General features: G+C 43.1%; 1 protein-coding gene across 1 annotated transcript in view; it reads right to left on the minus strand.

The window, feature by feature from the left end:
- The window catches only part of Sv2c (synaptic vesicle glycoprotein 2C), a 213,623-nt gene that overhangs the window by 143,538 nt on the left and 47,260 nt on the right, over positions 1-22,825 (minus strand). Inside the window, exon 2 of the mRNA XM_004651529.3 lies at positions 2,788-3,442. Coding sequence (XP_004651586.1) covers positions 2,788-3,364 — 577 coding nt within the window. The 5' untranslated portion in view covers positions 3,365-3,442. The remainder of the gene's footprint in view (positions 1-2,787; positions 3,443-22,825) is intronic.

Raw genomic sequence — 22,825 nt, forward strand, 5'->3', positions numbered from 1 at the left:
AATTGACACAATGCTTAGTAACAAATGAAAAGTTATTTTGTAAATCCATAGCCATAAAACGTCACCAAACATGGGTCATGCATCTTTCTCTTTTTGCATTTTGATCCCGTTGCTATGACTTAGCGTGGTAATTATATTACAAAGTTATTATCCAATGGGATGAAAATAGCAAAACAATTAAAATGCTTGTCTAAAGAGACTCTGTTAGAATGCAATTATAAGTGAAATCACAATGGCAAAATAATTGAAATGCAAGTCTTCAAGGAAGAGTTATGAAACCATGAAAAATGCTGCTGTTGGGGACTCACACCCTTGAGAGAAACAATATCCTCCTGGGCACCCTGTTTTAATTCAGTAAAACGGGGCAATGTTTACAGACAGATGAGAAAGCCTGGGTTCCCATTGTCCTTCAGCCTAATCTATTCCTCTGAAGGCCACCTGTGGGTGTGTCTCCTCCTCTGCTCTGGCTTAGTGAACAGACTAGTAAGACAGCCTCTGCAGTGCTGGGTTTCCACTCAGCACCAGGGAGATAAAGGAAGGAGGGCGACCATAGTATAATGTTTCCAGTATAAAAGCTAGGTTGCACCAGGAATAGATGTTTATCCCAACTTTAAGCCTGATGTGGTCAAATAACGTGTGGATACATTTCTAAGGATCAACCTTCCTGAAACATTCTACTGACATATTCCTGTAGTTAAATCTTGAGAGAGAGAGAAAAACAGACAGGTGCTGACATCCAGGCTTACACTGATATAAGGGGAAAAAATGAGCAAAGCAAAATACAGTGTTTGGTACAAAAAATACCTCTGAAATAATCAATTTGATGAATGGCTTCTCTTTCTCCCCTGAAGCCTGGGGAGGGCTGCATTTTGATGGCTGAACACATAAATGAGTCAGTCTTTCAACAGGAATATGCAAAGCTATGCCTGCAAAACCCCAACCCATGACCCTGCACAATCGGCTTTAGAGGATTCATTTCTTTCAGCTAAATAGAAAGAAAGAAATACCAGGAGAGGGGTATTCAAAAAAAAAAAAAATTAAAAGGGTCAAATGATGTAACTCCTCTCTGGAATAATTATCTCACCTGTACTGTCAGAGAGAAGGTAAAGAAATGACATTTAAACTTAATTACACAAAATTTCTTTGCATTAGTGATTATGTTATTTAATAAAGTCACTAGATTTCTACATAAAGAATTATATGCTTTCTGTTTTTCAAAGGCATTTGAAAGAAGTCCCTTGGTAATGCAGATACTAAGTATTTTTATTTTCTTTTATAAACTCTAAAATACAAAGATGTTACATGTATATTAACATGTTGTTTTTTTTTTTTTTTTGAGGTAGAATCTGTAAGGGGAGGGTTAAACCTACCTGATTCAATGTACCAAATATTTGAAATACAGTCTTAAGCCGGGCGTGGTGGCACACGGCTTTAATCCCAGCACTCGGAAGGCAGAGGTAGGAGGATTGCCATGAGTTCAAGGCCACCCTGAGATGACAGAGTTAATTCCAGGTCAGCCTGGACCAGAGTGAGACCTTACCTCAAAAAACAAAAACAAAAACAAAAACAAACAAACAAAAAATACAGTCTTAAACTGTTGGTGACATTCTACTGTGGGTGTTTTTCTCAGCCTTATTTTCCCTTGCCCAAATTCAGGAAATATTAGCCACAGATCTGTAAGAATAAGAACCTTGGGGACATGGAAAATTGAGAATAAAAATAATATCTGCTGTCTAGATATTTTATGAAAAGGTCATATTGTTTTCAACATGCACAATCTAAATATTAATACAATTTGAAATAAAATTTTAAATCATACAAGGAAATGAAGTCTTTCCAGCTTAGGTACAAGCCTTGAAAAATTATTTTAAATTCTACACACAAATCTCATTGAAAAAAAAAAACAGAACATATTCTAATAGATTACAGGAAAACTAAAAGTGAGCAGTGCTTTAAAAACATGTAAATGAAGTCATTTTTCTTGTAAATTTTGAAATAAACATTCTTCAGAGTTTTGTAGAATGAATGTTTCTGTTTAGAGAGAGGTTAAATGAGTTTCTGATAAATATATGCCTTTTTCTAAGACAGCCTAGGCTCAAGTGAAACCTGACCTCAAAAACAAAAGCTTCATATTATGTGTGTGTGTGTGTGTGTGTGTGTTTATATATATATTTTCTTTTGCAGTTAGTGCTGGAGATGAAGCCCAAGGTCTTGTATAGGCTCTACAAGTGCTCCATCACCCAGCTATGTCTTTAGCTCTATCTCTGAAAGTTAATAAAGAAGAACCTGATGTAAATTTAGTTGTGCTAAATATCAGTGCCCTACATAATGGTATTCTGACCAATAAAATGTTACATATGTGATGGTTACCTGTAAGATTTCATTACCTCAAATCATGTCTATCTTTCATTGTGTGAATACATTTTATAATCTTTGCACATTGTGTAATGATGAAATTCTTAGTCTGAATTCCATCATTAACTGGCATATGACTTTCTTTAGAACATACTTTATAGTGCACAAAAGTAAGCTCGTTGATGGACACATAGCACATAAAGAAAATACAAGAAATGTTAACTGGAAAGAAAGTCTTGGAGGTGGTTATATGTAGGCGCTCACTGTACAATTATTTTGATATTTTTTTACACTTGAGACGTTTCATAACAAAATGTTTATGTTAGGAAAATGCAATGTACTAGATAAAAATAAATATTTATTCTGTAGGGTAATAGCTGCTCCACAAGCAAACCATTTCCAGAACTGTCTCACTGACACAAGGCAACTTACCCAGCCATCCGGATCCTGAATTCGGTATGCATAGGTCTGTCTCCGCACTGGGCAGTACAAAGCCCACCACAAACACCTCCACACCATCTGCCATGAGAGCCATGCCCAGGACAAAGAAAAGGGCCCACTGGAAACGTCCATGGCCGCACTCTTGGATGATCAACTCATATTGCTGAGCCAGCTCCTCCTCGTCAGCCTTCCTCTCTGACTCCAGCGTCCTGCGGTCCTTGTACTCATCTCCCTTGGGTGGGCCCACGGACACGATGCTGTCCTTCCCTTGGTTCATGCTGGGGATGCCCTGATACTCCCCTTCATAGATCTCATCCTCCTCATCGTGACCCTCAGTGGCCTCGCTTGAGCCTTCATCGTCATTGGCCTCCTCATTGTAGGTTTCTCCAGGAGGGGAGTAGTCATCTTCATCTTCATCCTGGAACCGACTGTACGACCTCTGGGTGTATTCGTCCTGGGCCCGGTCCACTGCTTGGGTCACCTTCTTCACTGTCTGCTTCTTGACCTCCTTGGCAATGTCCTTGGCCCCCCTCACCAGTGATGTCCTATCCTTGTAGGAGTCTTCCATCTTGTCTCAGCAGAAGGGAACGCAGTGCTCAGCAGCTCAGCCCAGCAGCAGCATATCCACTCGCGATGCAGAACAGAACTGCACAAGAAGAGGAGAGCCACATTATTCCCTTCCCTTCCTCTTCCATCCCCGGTTCTTGGACTCATTCCACCGCCCCACACACCGAGACACAAGAACGCACTTTTCATGGCTCAATCCCACTGCAGACATGAATGCCCTGTGTTGGTTCTCTGCTCAAGACTGGTCAGTACCTGGAGGACTTATTGGCTTCATTTGATTTAAGGAATATTGCCCCCAAATCAATGGGAAACAGAGGTTCCACTGAGAGTAAGCCCAGTATCTTATATCTAAAAGCACACACATCATGTCTCCAAAACGCCACAAGTATATACCTTGACTGAGAAAAGTAATATTGCTCACACATACAGATGCATACACGCATTGCAAAGGCAATGTCTACCAGAGCTGTGCCAGAATTTCTTTCCTCATACTGAGCAAAACCAAAAAAAAAAAAAAGAAAAAAAAATGAGTAACTAACTCTTTATCTGGTTCTATTAAACCATAGTTACATGTGTCAAGTTGCACTTTCCCCTGTCTTTACTTTCATTGCTGTGGGAAATGGTAAGAGACTCACAAGGCACTCAAAGCTGACACGGGTATTTCCCCTTGCACTGCAGTGGACCTGTGGGAAACTGTCTGGGTTCATGGAATTATTTCACTTGGAAGTCATTGACTTAGAACATAAGGTTTGTTTAGTGGAGGTCTGCCCTTTCAGAGGCCATCCACAGGCCAGCAGTTCCAACTCAACCCTGTGAGTCCTCCAGGCTTTATCTCTATTATTTTCAAATCTAGCAACACACACACACACACACACACACACACACACACACACACACACACACACTCCCTACAACCCTCTGTCTCCTACCTTGTCCACATCACTGCTGTCTTGATACCACAGTGGGCCATCTTCCCTCACTGTCCCTCACTATGCCTGGAATTGTTAAATTCAGGCTAGCATTGGGATAACTTAGATTTCACATACCCACTGACCTGTTTCTTCTGGTGCCTCAAATAATCCCATGTCTCCACTTGGGCACACATAACACAAAAATGACAGAACCTTTCTCGCCGTCATTAGTTTCCTAAGTTCTAAGCTGTGGCAGCTTTCCAAATGTTTAACTTACATAATGGTCATTTCTACCTTTTCTTTTTCTTTTTTTAAAATTTTTATTTATTTATTTATTTGAGAGCGACAGACAGAGAAAGAAAGAAAGAGGCAGACAGACAGAGAGAGAATGGGCACGCCAGGGCCTCCAGCCACTGCAAACGAACTCCAGACACGTGCGCCCCCTTGTGCATCTGGCTAACGTGGGTCCTGGGGAATTGAGCCTTGAACCAGAGTCCTTAGGCTTCACAGGCAAGCGCTTAATTGCTAAGCCATCTCTCCAGCCCTACTTTTTCTCTTTTATTCAGTGTAAAATACTTAATAAATTGCTATTGCAAACATACATCTAATGACTATCCAAATATCACAAACAAACTCAGACATTAAAAAATAGATGGGGCTGGAGGGAATAGCTTAGTGGTTAGTGGTTAAGGAGCTTGCCTGCAAAGCGTTAGCCAGATGCATAAGGGGGTGCATGCGACTGGAATTTGTTTGAAGTGGCTGGAAGCCCTGGCTCGCCCATTCTCTCTCTCTCTCTCTCTCTCTCTCTCTCTCTCTCTCTCTCTCTCTCTCCCCCTCTCTCTTTGACTCTAATAAAGAAAATACAATACAATACAATAAAAATAGAAAGATGGTTATAAACATTTTGGGTTATGAATTCTCAGCCTATAGTTTTATGTTTTATTGAAGCAAAGGTTTTCTTGTCTTGTTTCCATAAATACGAGCAAGTATGAATATTTATTTTTATTGTTTGATTTTTCAAGATATGGTCTCATTCTAGCCCAGGGTGACCTGGAATTCACTATGTAGTCTCAGGGTGGACTCAAACTCATGGCAATTCTCCTTCCTCTGCATCCTGAGTGCTGTGGTTATTTGAATACTTATTTTAAAAGTCTGTTTAAAGTCAGACGTTTGCATTGGAAGAAGCTGGTAAGGAACAGAGGGGAGCCAATAGTTTTCTTGCAACTGTATGTGTTTCTACAGTGATCTCAAACTACAAATGAGCCATCTGCACCATCCTTGGGGGCAGCCTTGGAGCGAGTGTAGGATGCTTGTCTACCAGGCAGATTTTTCAGGTGATAGAGTTGCATTCTATGACTATTATCCATGAACAGGTAAATTGAAAAATGCAGAAGTTTAGATCACTCAAGAAATCACGAGGGAAACGACAGATTGATACATATGTTGGAAAAGTTATTATGGTTCGGATATGAAATGCCCCTTAAAAAGCTCACGTGTTGAAGGTATGATCTCGAGCTGGAGGATCCAATCATTCAGAGTTGACAGGATCATGAGAGAACTGACCTAATCAATAGATCAATCCACGATGGATTCATAACTTGATTTCATACTGAGAGAATGTGGAAATCATCTCGTCTGTCTGCCTGTTTGTCGGTCTGTCTGTCTGTCTCTGTCTCCTAGCCACCATGAGATGAGCAGCTGTGCTCTACAATGGAGCTATCTAACCATGGACTGTAACCTTTGGAACAGTGATTCAAAAGAGATCTTTCCTCCTTTGGGGTACATGTCACAGCACTGTAAAGCCAAACAACACAAAGATCACGCCTGAGTTAAAAGGAGCAGTTCTTGGGGTAAAGCTGACCCACCAGGTGTGGCCCAAAAGAAGGTCTACAGGCAACTGCTCCCAGAATCATCAATGGCTGCAGATCACATTGGTTTTGGAATAAAGTGCAGAGTTATATGAATTACTATGCACAGACCCCTAAAAGAGAAACAGAGCAAGAAAAATAAGCTTGATTAAATGCCTATTGTATGTCAGGCACTCCTTCCAATCCTACAAATTAGATGCTATAGTCTCAATTCTGCAGATGAAAGTATTAGAAGGACTGGCAAGCCCAAGACCACAGATCTTGTAAGAGAGGCTGGACTCATCTCAGGTGTGCCCAGGTCTCACTCAGAGCTCTCCCTGGGGTCCTGTAAGTACCACAGCTCTCTTTCTATCCTTGTTTCCCTGCAGTACAGTTTTTACCACCTTGTCTCTAAGTCATGTTTCAGGCTCTGAAATAAAAAAGAAATGTGATGTTTTTCATCAGTGAGGCTTTATGTGGATATTAATTCCAAAATGCAATCACATTTGTTAATATAAATGAATCCAAGATGAAGGCTGTATTTTTTTGTTTATTTATTTAAAATTTTATTTATTTATTTATTTGAGAGCAACAGACAGAGAAAGAGACAGAAAGAGAGAGAATGGGTGCGCCAGGGCCTCTAGCCACCGCAAATGAACTCCAGATGTGTGCGCCCCCTTGTGCATCTGGCTAACATGGGTCCTGGGGAATCAAGCCTTGAACAAGGGTCCTTAGGGTTCACAGGCAAGCACTTAACTGCTAAGCCATCTCTCCAGCCCTTTGTGTTTATTTTTATTTCTTTATTTGAGAGGGAGAGAGAGTGAGTGAGAGAGAGAGAGAGGGAGGGAGGGAGGGAGGGAGGGAGAGAATGAGTGTCCCAAGGTCTCCAGCCACTGCAAATGAACTCCAAAAGCATGCACCACCTTGTGCATCTGGCTTACATGGGTCCTGGGGAATTGAGCCTCGAACCAGGGTCCTTAGGGTTCACAGGCAAGCGCTTAACTGCTAAGCCTCTCCAGCCCCAAGGCTGTATTTTAAAAGATAATATACTCATCTTAAGCAAGATTCTAGTGGCCATGAGGGCAGGGACATAGGCAAATCTGTGAAACTCTGACAACCTCCAAGGGAATGTCCCTTCTCACTCCATCAGGTCTCCTTCTTCATGAAATCGGGGGGGGGGGGGCTCCCCAGCAGTGTTATGAGGATTGACCCATGCTGTTTACACTGGTTGTGGTGCTTTGAATCACATACCCCCCCCATAAACTCATGTGTTCTGAATGCTGGTCCTCAACTGGTGGAAATTTGGGAGGAGGTGTGTTGTTGGGGTGGGCTCTGGAGTGTTATAATCAACTTCTCCTTACTGTAATTCAGCTCACTTTCCTTCTGCTGTTTGCCACGTACTGTGCGGCAGAGGCAATGTCCAGCCTTTGCTCAAGCCACTCTGTCCCCTGCCACCACAGAACTTCCCCTTAATACAGTAAGCCAAAATTAAAACAAAAAACGAACAACAACAACAACAAACACTTTCCTCCCATAAGCTGCTTTTGTTTGGTTGCTTTATCCCAGCAACGACAAGGTGACTACAACACTGGTTTTAGGACAGAATTGGATCTACATTAAATCAACATACCACCAAAGCCAAGCGTCCCATCAGGAATCAGGTGCAAATCCTTTGTGAAGTACTAAGGGGGTATAAAGTGAAGTCCAGGGGGCCCATGCTGGGTAGAAGCAGGACTACAACATTAAGCAAGGGTTCAAAGAGTGAGCCTCACATGGTTCCCCCAGAGGAACTCCAGGTGTCAAGTGATGCCTCAGAATAATTCTCTGCCCCTGGCCATGGTGCTGAGCTTTCTCACATCCATATGCATCAACTGTGAGCTAAGGGCCACGGAGGGCACATCCCGGAACATGGTGCTCGCAGCTCTTTGCATGGAAGAGCAAAGCAGCTCCAGACGCCAGAGGGTCATTCTCTTCAGAGCGGTGTCATCCAACGGAAGCAGAGGCACAAAGAAGTCAGGCAAGGAGCCTGCAGGCACAATGAAGACACACAAGAGTGTGCCAGCAGCATATGGACTGCGTCTCTTCCAGCACTGACTATATATATCTATTCCTTTTATTAGCAGTGTTAGGGACTGAACCCAGAGTCCCCCCACATGCTGGGCAAGGACTCTACTACTGTGCTATTCCCTAACTCTCACATTCTGGAGTAGATGTCCTGATCATTATGCTAAACCATAGAACCCATCGCCGATTAACACGCACTTAAAGAGGTGGTATTTGAACTAGGTAACATTCTCAGTAAGGGGTGCCCGTTATATTCAGTGCTATACAGATCAATTGCACAAATACTTAAACTATAAAGAGTAAGTTCTAGGGGCTGGAGGGATGGCTTGGCAGCTAAGGCATTTGCCTGCAAAGCCAAAGGACCCTGGTTCGATTCCCCAGGACCCACATTAGCCAGATGCACAAGGGGGCACACGTGTCTGGAGTTCATTTGCAGTGGCTGGAGGCCCTGGCGTGCCTATTCTCTCTCTCCCTCTCCCTCTTCCTCTGTCAAATAAATAAATAAACATAAAATATTTAAAAAGACTAAGTTCTACATATAAATGAGAGTTATTCTAGAAGACAAGAGTTTAATATTTTCCCTCCTTTGATGTTTCCTGAAAGACAGCCTGTATCTGGCAATGACATGTACTATTTTAAAACTATTCCACATAGGCTTTCTCCACACAGCCCACATGCACACACGTGGATATTTGTTTCCCCACAGCGCCCTCCCCTTCAATATCTCCTTTTGCTTTAATCCCTCATCATTACCATCATCAAAAGACCTTGGAAAACTCCTAAAATGTTCTAGAATCTTCTGAATACCGGGAGAGTCTATTGTTTTCATATCTGTAATTATCCATCATTAAAACTACTATGAATGCATTGTATAATGATAGCAACAATAATAACTGATCTACTTACTACATAGTAAATTCCAGGCCAGACTGTTACAGAGCCTGTCCCAAGGTGTTGGGGGGGGGTAGCGGGGATCCAAATGTAGGCAGCTGTACAAGAGAACCCAACTGCGACAGCTATGACCATTTAGTGGAACTAGGAGGCTATGATAGAAAGAGGGTAGTCCCCCTGCCAGTGACACAGGGATCACCTAAACCACTTGCTGATGCCTGGTGTACAGGAATCGGGTAAAGGGGTCCATAATGGAAGTGAAATAAGAGTTCCTGGGGGAGGGGAAAAGGGAAAGATGGGAGAGTTCTTGTTTACACTGAAATGCCGTTTCTGTCTTACAGAACTCTGGAGATGGATGGTAGTGATGGTTGCATAATGCTATGGCTGTGTTTAATATGACTGGCTGTATGGTTGAAGATGGTTCAATAGCAATCTGTGTGTGTGGTGTGTGCGTGCATGTCTGTACTCATGTTTGCATATGTGTGGGTGCATGTATGTGTAGAGGCCAGAAGCCAATGTCAGGTTTTCCTCAAACACTCTTCACCTTTTTTTTTTTTTTTTTTTTTGAGACAGAGTCTTGCTGAACTTGTCTGGAGGTCTTCAATTCAGCAGGACTAGCTAGTTAGAAAGCCTCAGGGATCCTCCTGCCTTTGCTTTCCCAGCACTGGGATGACAGGTGTGTGCCACTGTGAATGCTTCTGGACCCAAACTCAGCTCCTCATGCTGGCATGGAGGGCACTTTGCTAACTGAGCACCTCCTCATTCCCTAAATGGCAAGTTTTTAATGTTATGCTTATTTTGTCACAATAAAATACTAGGAAAAGTCAGGTGTGGTGGCACACACCTTAATCCCAGTACTCAGGAGGCAGAGGTAGGAGGATCGCTGTGAGTTCGAGGCCAGCCTGGGACTACAGAGTGAGTTCCAGGTTAGCCTGGGCTAGGGTGAGAACCCATCTCAGAATTAAAAAATAAATAATGGTAGGCAAAAAGAAATAATGTGAAACTTCAGAATGTCCCTCCATCTCTTACAACACATGCAACTGGGTCTATTTTTTACTTTATTTTTTACTACCTTGACAGAGATGCTGATTCTGAGCAATTATACTTCAAATATTTAGACTATGCAGATGCATGAGCACAGGGTTGATTTAGATCACACTATACATGTACATTTGAAGCCCTTCTCCCATGACTCCTTTACTTTTCTTTTCTGGGTATGAAATTGGTTGGGCTCATGACCATTCTAAGCCATACAGGACTTCATCGCATGCCCAGTAATTCCTGGCTCTCAGAGCACCTAACAGAGTATAGCTCTCAAAGCAGTAATCTAAGGGTTCCCACAAAGCACCCAGAACCATTTAAGGAATTTCTGAGAGGCATGTAACATGTAAGAGGCCCCCTATTTTGCTAGACTCGAACCTGTATCAGAAACTAGAATTTGAGATTAGTGAAAAATGCATTAAGTTGCATTTGTTTACAGTGAAAGCGAACATTTCTAGTGACAACTTTTATTCTTTGCCCTTTTTTGTATTGGTGTTCAAAGTAGGTTTAGAGGGGTTTATGGTAGGTTTAATAACTTCTTATTGTGTCAGTTATTTAATGAACAAGATAGAAAAATGGGAAAGACATACCTGTGTTCTAACTGCAAGAACCTGTGAATGGTATCTGATTGGTAAGAGGTAATTCTGTTAAGGATTTTGAGGCAAACCCAGGAGGGTCCTAGATTCAGTGGGAGTCCAGGGGAAGATGGAAGTAGAGATTAGAGCAGCCAGCCAGAAGCCAAGGGTTGCCTAGCAGCACCTACCCTGAAAGGAGGAAGGAAGGACCTCTCCAGGAAGAGACTGTAACTCTGCCACAACCTTGATGTTGAAATTCTGGGCTCCAAAACTGTAACAGGATAATTTTCTGGATATTTATCTATTTATGTATTTGAGAGAGAGAGGGAGCGCACACAAGAGGCAGAGAGAGAGAGAGAATATGGGCATGCCAGGACCTCTAGCCACTGCAAACAAACCCCTGACACCTTGTGCATCTGGCTTTACATGGGTGCTGGAGGATCAAACCTGGGTCCTCAGGCTTCGCAGGCAAATGCCTTACCTACTGAACCATTTCTCCAGTCCCAATTGGCATTTTATGATCTCATTTAAAAAAGTATTTATTTGCAAGTGCAAAGAGAGAAAGAGGGAGGGAGGGAGGGAAGGAGAGAGAGTGAGAGGATGGGCATGCCAGGGCCTACAGCCACTGCAAACTCCAGATGCATGTGATACCTTGTGCATCTGACTGACATTGTGGGTACTGGAGATTCAAACCTGGATCCTTAGGCTTCACAGACAAGTGCCTTAATCGCTAAGCTATCTTCCAGACCCAAATTTCTGGATTTTAAATCACTTGGTTTGTAGTGATTTGTTAGACACTCGTAGGATACTAATACAAAGTCTGACTTATTGAAATCGAAGAGTTCTTATACAGTAAGGAACAAACTGTTTTGTATACGTTGAAGTATTTTGCTCAGATGGCCTTCTATGGTGGATTTGTGTCATGAACAGCTAATAAATTACTTTTGTGTAGTCTACTTAAATAGGTTCTTTATTCCTTTTACACCTTGTATCAAGATTATTAAGGTCCACTTGAGCATCCAAAATATTTGTCTATATTGGTGCAATTAGTTTTGTTTGCTTTGATTATGTGTATGTGTGGTGACAGTGGTGGTAGTAGTAGTAGTAGTGTGTGTGTGTGTGTGTGTGTGTGTGTGTGTGTGTGTCCCACATGCCTGCAGAGGCCAGGAGAGAACACTGGGTGTCCCTTCTCCATTTCTCATCAAATGAATTTTTCTTGAAACAGTTTAAATATTTACCAATTTAGCCATGCATTCTTTTAAAGTATTTTTAATTATTTTCAACTATTTTCTCTAAACCATGGAGTAGCTTAGTCATTTTTCAAAGGGAATTAATGTTGTACAACATATATAAATTAATTCCAGAACGAAGTGCATTACGATAGTCATCTCATCCAAATATATGATAAATCTATCCTAGCCTTCCTTCATGTTACTTGCTGAGCTTCCAATATTTTCTTCTTATTGTGCTAATTATTTCATGAACAAGATGTAAACATGCATAAATATATTTTTAAAATTTATATTCATTTGTTCTTGTTTATTAGTTGTTCAGAAGCAAGATGTATATTCTAACCACAAAATATCAGGTGGGTCCAGGAGTGTGCTGTCTGTCTCCTGCAGTAAGCATCTTTATCCAGGGGGAGCAACTCCAGGAAATTTCATCATGCAACCAATCAAATAGGCTGCAAGTAGTGGGTCTGACTTGCCGGAGGATAACTTAGAAAAAGAAGACCATGCTGACAGTCTTTGCTGAGCTTCCCACTCTAGACGCTCCGAGAGACCTCGTCCTTCTCTGACACCATGTGCACATAAGCAATGCTGCTACAAAAACAGCCACACGCAAGTCTTACTCTTAACTAACAGTGAGACATTCTCTTCCATTCAATGACCAGTGGCATTCGAGCAGATGGCTCTCCAGCATGAAAGGACTACCAGATTTGCAAGAGACCATCTGCGAACGTGGTAATAGACTCTCAAAGTGAATGCGCTCAGTCTCTCTCACTGGGACTTGGGAATCATGTGTGAGGCAACTCAAAGGCAGGCAATGCCAAGAGTGGAGTACCTTCCAGGAAACCAGGCATTGGAAAAGTGGCTGGAGTGGGAAATAGTAGCAAGGGACTTCCCGCCACAGCTCTGCTTAGCCCCCTGGGAATTAAAAAAAAAAAAAAATCCAATCATTCATTCAGCATGTGCTTAATAGGTACCTATGATATGTCAAGCATTCTTTCCCCAGTTGAAAATCAGACATAGGACAAAACATACAGAATCCCTGATAGTGTAGCCCTTTCTACGTAAAGTCAAGACAGACAACAGAATAAAGGAACATAGTTCCTTGCAGTGGTAAATGTTATAAGTAAAAGTAGAGCAGGGTAAAGACTTGGAATATCTCTCTCCCATAGAACATTCTTTGATGAAGGAATTGTTCTACACCTGTGCTATCCAAATTAACACGGCAACATAAATTGAAATGACTACACACAGCTAGTGGCTGCCTGGCTGGATAGTTCAGGTGAGAGTGAGGGAGGTATGTGATCCCAAGTGGTCCAGAAAGGACCATATGAAAGATGAAACTTGAGTAGGAGCTGACAAAGGCCAGGACATAAGCCATGCTGCCACCAAGGGACTCAGACACAGAGAACAGCAAGAGCAGGCGCAGACAGGCAAGGTAGCCAGGTAGCTGAGCACAGACAAGGAGAGAGCGCAAAGTTAATTGGCCAGAAACAAGTCAGCAAGGGCTTTGAAGGCTATGGCAAGAACTTTCTGTCTCAGTCTGAGATGGGCATAGAGTATGGAAGTGCACGAGTCCACTTTCCATTGCTGTAACAAAGCACCTGAGTCCGAGGTACTTAGTAAAGCAAAGACATTTATCTAGCTCACAGTTTTGGAGGCTGAAAAGTCCAAGATCTGGTCGCCCCATCTGTTCAGTCTCCAGTGAGGCCTCCTTGGCTGTGTCAGACCCAAACAGAAAAGCAAGGGCAGAAGAAGGCTGCAGACAGAAGAAATTGGAACATAGGAAGCCAAAGACCCAAGAGGAGCAAATCTTTCTCTTTTTATAATAAGCGATTCTCATGCATACAAACTCCACTCCATGAGAGCCATGCTAATCCTTCTAATGGCAGTGCCACCTTGACTTAATACTTTCCATGAGGTGTTTTTTTTTTTAATTTATTTGAGAGCGACAGACACAGAGAGAAAGACAGATAGAGGGAGAGAGAGAGAATGGGCGCGCCAGGGCTTCTAGCCTCTGCAAACGAACTCCAGACGCGTGCGCCCCCTTGTGCATCTGGCTAACGTGGGACCTGGGGAACCGAGCCTCGAACCGGGGTCCTTAGGCTTCACAGGCAAGCGCTTAACCGCTAAGCCATCTCTCCAGCCCTCCATGAGGTCTTTCTCTTCTATATTGCACCATCTCTATGCTACCTGGGGACCAAGCTTTTGGGTAGGACTCCTTGGGGGATGTACCACTGTTAAACCTTAGCAGGAAGTGAAAAAACCTTGAATGCAGCTTTGTGGAGCAAATCACGATTTTCTTTAGCTCCAGATTTACCTAATTGTTGGTGACCGTTCCGAGCTCCAGCGCTGCTATGTCACATTTGTAATCATGTCTACTCTGACTACAGCCTTATGATAGAATGAGTCAATGACTCAGTTGGGGTAGCTTCTCTTTAATGTCAGACTTGAAGAAGGGAGAAATGTTCTCTGGTACCGAAAGCAGTCAGGACAAGAATCAGACCCCCGGTTGTACTTGGCTTCTGCTTCATTGGTACCTGTAGTCCCCACCTTTTTTTGTTGGTTTATTTTTATTTATTTATTTATTTATTTATTTATTTATTTATTTATTTATGAGTGACAGGCAGAGAAAGAGATAGAGAGAGAGGGGGGGGGGAGGGAGGGAATGGGCACGCCAGGGTCTCCAGCCACTGCAAACGAACTCCAGACGTGTGCGCCCCCTTGTGCATCTGGCTAACGTGGGTCCTGGGGAATCGAGCCTCGAACCAGTGTCCTTAGGCTTCACAGGCAAGCGCTTACCCACTAAGACAACTCTCTAGTCCCCCCCACCACCTTTATTTACTGTCACATCCACTCACTCTCTCCTCAGAGCTATGACAAAATAAGGCTCATTTCTGTTTCTCCTACTTGCCCGTCAGTGGAAATAGAAGAAAGAGAACTGAATACCCTTTATGTAGAAATTAGATACTTCTATCCTTGTTTTTTTTCCTTTTGATATAATATATGTATGTACATGGGTGATGTGTGTGTATGCATGTTCATATGTGCAAGTGCAGGCGTGCGCGTACCACAGAGCATGGGTGCAGGGCGGAACACAACTGTTGGGTGTTGGTCCCTGCCTTCCACTTTGTTTTGAGGCAGGGTCTCTCACTGCCCACAGCCCGCAGCTCCCTGGCCAGGCTGTCTGGTCCCTGAGCTCCCGGGAAATCCTCCTGTCTTCTTCCCTCATCTTGCTGTAGGTGGTGCTGGGATTGCATTAGCCTGCCACACCGTGTACATGGGGTGTCTTGAGGTCTGAACTCGGGCACTCATACTTGCATGGCAAAACTTCACCCGCTGGACCACTCCTCAGCCCCAATACCTTTATCCTGTGGATTTATAATTTTGCTATAGATCTAGTCAGTTACTGGTTTCGAGCAATGGCTTTGGCCCAAATATGAAAGAAGCCATGTCTCCTATTTAGTATCTCTGTGAAACAGATGCACACTTGTTCCAAATCCTCATGGAAACTCTAGATCCCTTGAGTAAACAGGTGCCCCAGACATATTAAAGTGGCCTAAGTGATTAGACATCTTCAGTGATCTTGTTTATGAGTCAGTTACACACCTGGGTTCCCATTCTGCCTTTGTCTCTTACCAACCATTTAGCATGAGAGCAGAACAGGGGAAAAACAGTGGTGTGGTGAAGATGATGTGGCATCTGAGGTGCGACTCAGGACACACTGTCTGCTCAGTAAATGCTAGTTTAGTTGAATTTAAAAAGAATGTAGTTTATAAGTAGAATTCATCACCCAACAGTGAGAACATTGCAGTTTCCTTTCTGGAAGGGAGATGTGGCTATTAGCTAGGTTGGATCCACCTGCCAACGTCTTGCAAGCACGGCTGGGATTCCAGGGGCCATGCTGTCAGGGAGACTGTCTCTGGGGTCACTGCTGCTGCTCAGTGATGCACTCTGGGGCGTAGCCTGTGAAGAAAAGCTCTGGGGAGCATGTCGATTTGTCTGCCTGTCCTGTGGAGGGAGCCAAGGTGGGCAATGTGATTAGCGTATTTGTAAAGCTTTAATGCAATTTAAAAGCAGATCCCCATGTATCAAGTCTGCCTCATTCACATTACACTGAGAGGAGACAAAGGCTCTTTCCTTGGTCTCAGCTAACTTCAGGGATCTCAACAAGAGGAGGAAACAGAGCCGCCCAGGACTTGTGCTTTTCCTCCCCATCACTGCCTGGAAATGACATGTTTTCTTTTCAGATTTTGTCCAAGTTCTACCTTGTAAATATTCCCTTTTGCCAGGTTCCTAGGGATGGCTACAAACGCAGCAGCCTTTGTTTACTTTAGCAGTTGCTCTGAGCACCTTCCTTAAACCCCAGTGGCGCCATTCCCCTGGGATGCTCTTCTCATTTTTTCCCTTGCTTGATGCCTCTAGAAGGGAGGCACCAGAGCCTCCCTGAACACCCCACGGGGGCTCTGTGGCTGGGGCCGGGGGTGCAGCTGTGGGCCTGGGCAGTTTAGAGGAGCACATGTTCCCATCTCCCTCAAAAAACATGGGCAAAGCCAAAACACTGGAGCATTTAGCACAGGGGTCTGTTGGTACTGTGTGTGTGTGTGTGTGTGTGTGTGTGTGTGTGCGTGTGCATGCGTGTGTGCGTACAGGGATGTACACATCTGTGCACTATGAAGAGCAGCATAAGAGATCAAGGGAACTAGAGAAGAATGAAAGCTCACTCCTCCCTTTCCCAATAAAACCCTCTTATTATCACTGGGGAAAAGAGCTGTTGAATGAAAACACAACATATAAATAAATTATGAAGCTGTTCCTACAGTGCCTCTCCCTTCTCAGATATTTCTCTCTTAATTGCACAGTTCAAAACAATGTGCAGGTTATGGGATTTCCGTCTCAGTAGTTGGATATATAAGTTTGATTTTGGAAGATCAAAGGGACTTGATTTAAAGCCTCTCACCTGGGCTATTGAATATTATATCGGTGTATGAGAACTGATTTGGTCTTAAAGCAATAGCCATGAGATTCATCCCATCAGACTCCAAGTTCAATAGGGAAAGGACCATGTTTTGGCTTGTCAACCATGCTTAGTGCCCAAGGCAATCCCAGGATTCACTTATATGCAGCTATCTGACCCGTTATGCATTAAGTGGAGATGATCTCCTGGATCTAAGCACACAGAAGTCAAAAGTCCAGGCTCTCGCCAGCTAGGGCTTTTTCCTTTTTGTGGAAACTTGCAATAAATAGACAATTGTCTTACTGTGTGATGAGAACTTCATGGTGACATTATGGGACAGGATGGGATCTAAGTTGAGCTAGCCAGCCAAAAGGTGGGCAAGCAGAAGTGTTCACTGACCAAGGGCACATGGCACAAATGCAGTTAGGTTGATACATAAATAAATATATACTGAACCTTTTACATGCACTCACCACTGTGTGAGATGCAAAACTGGCTGAAGTGAATTAGATTTCCAATGCTTTTTTGTGACAGTAGTATTTCTAGAGCTAACAGTGTGACTCAACCTTGACCAAATCCACTAAAATTAATATTTTTCCAGTGGTTGTTTGCTTTGGGGGGTGGTGAGGTCTCAACTCTCCCACATTGTTATTGACTCCAAATTGGCATCATGAGAAAGCTTTTTAATGATTGACAGATATATAACTTATTATATACTCTATACTCTATAACAAAATTCATTACAAGGTCTAGTTTATAATATACCTAAAAATGACTATGGCTAAGTATGTTGGGGAAACACTTGTCACTTTCACACCACCTCTGTTGCTTGTTACTTGGTCCAAGCCAACTTTAGTATCACCTGGGCATTACAATGCCTTTCTTTCTGCCTTCCCAGTTCTACTCCTTGGAGTCTCCTCACATAGCCCTAGAAAATCCTTTCATGAAGTATGGCAAAAAAACAACCCCTGCTGAAAACCTCAGAGGCTTTCTTCCCAGCCTTTCAGTCCATCATGAATGGATCCATTTCCTCATGGGTCTTATCTTATACCACCATCTTCTCTCTGCTCCACCTTGCTGACCTCCACATGGGAGCCTCTGTCTCAGGGCCTTTGTGCTTAGCTGTTCTATCTATCTGGGTTGCTCCCCACTCCTCCAGATAACTGCTGGTCTCCTTCCCTCACTTCTCTTTGGCCTCTTTTCCAATGTCACCTACAAAAGAAGTGATGGCATATATTTGTAATCCCAGAATTTATGAAGTAGAGGTAGGAGGATCAGGAGTTCAAGGTCATCCTTGACTGTGTAGCAAGTTTGAAGTCAGGCTGGGCTACATAAAATTTGCCTCAAAATAAAAAGAAAAGAAAAGAAGTCACCTCCTTAAATAGCCCTAGACCACAATACTTATTACAGTGTGCTTGTATTATTACTCTCTACTAACCTTGACCTTTCATACTGTTTTTCATCACCAAATCACCATCCAACAACATAATACATATTTGCTAATTGTTCACTGCCTGACTTGCTCCACACGTTATAGCACCTGTTTCATTCTCAGCTAAGTTCTGACATCTAACAGAGCATGGCACATTATAACACTATTTGTTAACTTACTAAAACAATTAGGCAAAGCTTAATCTTTTCTCTTTTTGCGGGCCTTCTCAGAATCTTGGAAACGTCCACATTGGTTGTAACCTTCCCAGAAAGAAACAGATTAACATAAACCAACTTGATCAGTCCTTCTGGTGCTTCGCCAATAAGGCATCTTAGAGAACAAACATTCTTAGCAAATAGGGGATGGTTTGCTTGAGAAAGAGAAAGACCAAGCCTTCCTCTTGTGATCAAATATGATTTGCAGTAGACACAGTCAGGACAAATGCCAGCATGACCCCAGGAGAGCAAATTCGTTTGGATGTTTCTTGGTTTAATACTGGGGAATCAAGTAAGTCGGATGCTATCACTGGATGGTGAGCAGCTTTGCCAGGGCCAGTGTGGCAGGAGAAAGGGGCTCACCTGAATCTTCAGTCTCCAGCCAGAGATAGGGATTGTCATCATCTCAGTCTCCTAGGTCAGCTCTAAATGGAAATGCTGGAATGGAGAGATGGCTTAGCAGTAAAGGCACTTGCCTGCAAAACCTAAGGACCCAGGTTCTATTTCACAGTACCCCCCCCCACACCCATAAGCCAGATGCATAAGGTGGTGCATGCCTCTGGAATTCATTTGCAGTGATTAGAGGCCTTGGCACACCCATCTCTCTCTCTCTCTCTCTCTCTCTCTCTCTCTCTCTCTCTCTCTCTCTCTCTCTCCCCTCCCCTCTCCTCTGTTGCTACTTGCCTCTTGCTTTCTTAAATAAATAAATAAAACATTAAATACATTAAATAAATTAAAATTAAATTAAATCATGCAAATCGTAAAGTGGAGAAAGGAAAAAGCACCTTGCCTTACCTTCTCCCACTCTCTCATGCAGTTCTCACTGAGCTACTTTCCAAATTTGTCATAAACACCCTCCTCGTCTGTTGTCACATGGAGATCACATGACTCTCTAAGAAAGACCAGTCTCCATTTTAAAAGGAAAACAGTGAAGGCATTTATGCATAGGACTATTCAAAGGAACTCCCGGCCTACAGTGACATTTACTCTGACCCAAATTCATTGACGACTGGGGCAGAAGGGTGAAGGAGAGAGAGTAGTCAGGAGACAGGGGGATGGAGGCACAAACTGTATCCTGAAAAGGCACTGTCAGGTGGGACCCCAACACCATTACAACTCACAAAACCTATGTCACATTACAGGGCATGCTAGGGTCTGGTTCCTTCTTCTCTCCTGTTATGGAGAAGAAGAGTCTGAAGGCTGAAAGTGGGCTCTACGTTGAAGTTGATTCCATGTCAGAGAACAGCACCAGCAGAGCCGAGGAGATGGCTCAGTAGGGCAGAATGCTTGTCATGCAAGCTGAGGGCCTGAGAGAGGATGGTGTCCATCCCACACTCTCATGTGAAAAGACGTAAGCCAAGTCTCGTGAGGAGTGGAGACCAGAGACTCGCTGGGGCTCAATGGTCAGCCAGTTTGACTAAAAGTGGCAGCTCCAGGACCAGCGAGAGTCTCTGCCACAAGGAAAACATAAAAGTGGGCAGAAGAGTGATGGACGACATTCAGTGTCCCCTGGTCTCTACACACATGTGCATAGCTTGTACACATCTGCATGCTAATGTGCATGCACAGTACCTGCACACACCATGCCACACATACTATGCATGTGTGCACATAATAATGATAATATTGATAATAATGTTAATAATAATAATAATAATAAAGTAACGGTAATTTTTAAGGATTCCACCAGATACTGAAAGACTCACTATGGCAAAACTGATCACAGATGGACTTTGGCAGAATGTTTGAGGTACTGGGATTTTGAGGACTGCACTATTTACCTGAAAGATAAAAAATTAAATCAAAACTACAAAAAAACAGTGAGTGGACTGTCTTTCTCTTGGACAGAAAGTTTCATCTACTTCATACTGAGTTCTTTTAATATTTGAATTTTTATTTTTACTTTTTTATATATTTCTATTTTGGCTTTTAAAAATAATTTATTTGTTTGTTTGCAAACAGAGAGAGAGAGAATAGATGTGACAGGGCCTCTTGCCACTGTAAATGAACTCCAGATACATGTACCACTTTGTATCTCTGCCTTTATGCGGATACTGGGGAATTGAACCTGGGCCACCAGGCTTTTCAAGCAAGTGCCTTTAACCATGGAGCCATCTCCCCAGCATTATTTTAGCTTGTTATCCTAGTCCTTTCAGAGATACTAAAAGGCTCTCTTCAGGCCAGAAGAATCTAGCAGGCCTATGTATTCCCTCATATCTTGCCTTCTTCCCTCATATATATATATCTCCAAGTGCTTCATAATACAGACTCTGTAATGCAGTCGATCTTCACTATTGGTCCTGGATGTGGGGGTAGACCCACACGGCAGAGTACTCACAGTCTATGAGGCACTTATTTACACCATCACATTTATGAAACCCTTCCTACGCATCATCACATTGGATCCTCAGAAGTACTTGGAGCAGAAAGAAACAGATGTAGTACTAGGACTGACCCAGAGCCACATAGATCTGGATCTAGTAAACTTGAACCCATGTCTAAGAGGTCTGGTGACCCCTGTTCTCCTTTGGCTGCCTAGCCATGAAGAACCCAAACACTCACTCTAACCCCCTGACCCCCCCCCACCACCATGTGGCAAGCTTAGAAGCACTGTGCTAGCTTGATTTGTGACCCCGTCCTGGCTTCCAGAATTCATCTTTTAATGTCCCCCATGAAATGTCTGTAAAGAGACAATCTAATAGTAGTGTGGTTTGCAATGAAAGTACTGGTAGGCTCACTTAACCTGTCCCTCATGTTTGCACACAAGCCTTGAAACCTGGTGACCAAACATGGTCTGACTCCAAGTACAAACTCCATGATCCCTGAAGGGCAGCTGAATGTAAAAATTCATGCACACACCTCTGCTTGGGAGAGTGCCTTAACTACCAGCTTCATGTGCAAACACAGCAAGCCTGTCCAAGTGGATTCTTGAGGATGCTGTGTTGTTCGGGATGCCTACGCCCCTACTTCCTGCAGTCAAGTAAGTGGCCCTGTCTACCATGCAATCCATCCAATTCCCAGTGAGTGCAAGAAACTACACCCTACACCCTAACTTCAAGCAAAGAGGGCCTCCCCTCTATCTGCCTCTTGTTCTCCAGGCCAGCCCTTCTCACAGTGTCAACATAATTCCATGGCTTCTATTCTATGCGCAGTTCCCTTCCTGAATATCTCACCAAATACAAAAGCCCTTTGTAACATGTATGTGTTAGAAAATGTTTCACAATCTGGCACAAAGGAAGACCACTTATAATTATTAAGTGATTAAAAATGCCTAGGCACTTACTTCTATGGAGAATTGGACTGTTAGCAAAATCTAACCCCTCATGTACCCCATTTCTTTCTTTTATTTTTGTTTTTATTTTTATTTATTTATTTGAGAGTGATAGGCAGAGAAAGAGGTGGAGAGAGAGAGAGAGGAAGAGGGAGAGGGAGAGGGAGAGAATGGGCATGCCAGGGCCTCCAGCCACTGAACCACTGACAACGAACTCCAGATGCATGTGCCACTTTGTGCATATGGCTTCCGTGCGCCCTGGGGAATCAAGCCTCGAACCGGGGTCCTTAGGCTTCACATGCAAACTGCTAGCCATCTCTCCAGCCCCTCATGTACCCCATTTCTAGGGGAATTCAGAATTAATTTAAGTCACTATGGCTCTGTACTCTTTCCAGAACAAATTCTATTCTAAGTAACACAATACTACAATCTGGGTGGGCTAGAACAGCAGAGATTGTCTCATTGTTCTGGAAGCTCAAAGTCTGAAATCCCAGTGCTAACATGGCCATGATCCCTGGGAAACCCACAGAACATCTTCCCTAACCCTCTCTCAGCTTCTTATGGTGGCCACCAGTCCCTGGCATTATTGGCACATGCCTGTATTACTCCACACTTCACTGCTATTGTTAGACAGCATGTTCCATGTTTACCTGTGTCCAGGTTTCCTTCTCATAATAATACTGGTCATGCAAGGACCTTATCTTAACTGACAGCAGATACAGCTACTAAACTTCCCAACATGGTCATCATCACACATAATGGGGGTTTGGATCTTGACAAATATTTTGGGGGGAACACAGTTCACCTATAACACATCCTACTACAGAACTGACTGCATGCAAAATGAAACCACATTTGATCGCATTTATATAACATAGTCCACTAGTGTTTTTCCTGTAGTCATTCTTTCTCAGCTCTCCATTGGACATGGCCAATGGAAGAATTCTTGTAACATCAAGAATTTGTCTTTTTGCTTCTTCGGATATTAGAGTAGAAAAAAGAAAAACAAGGCTGGAGAGATGGCTTAGC

This window comes from Jaculus jaculus, chromosome 14 (assembly GCF_020740685.1).
Source record: "Jaculus jaculus isolate mJacJac1 chromosome 14, mJacJac1.mat.Y.cur, whole genome shotgun sequence".
NCBI lineage: Eukaryota > Metazoa > Chordata > Mammalia > Rodentia > Dipodidae > Jaculus > Jaculus jaculus.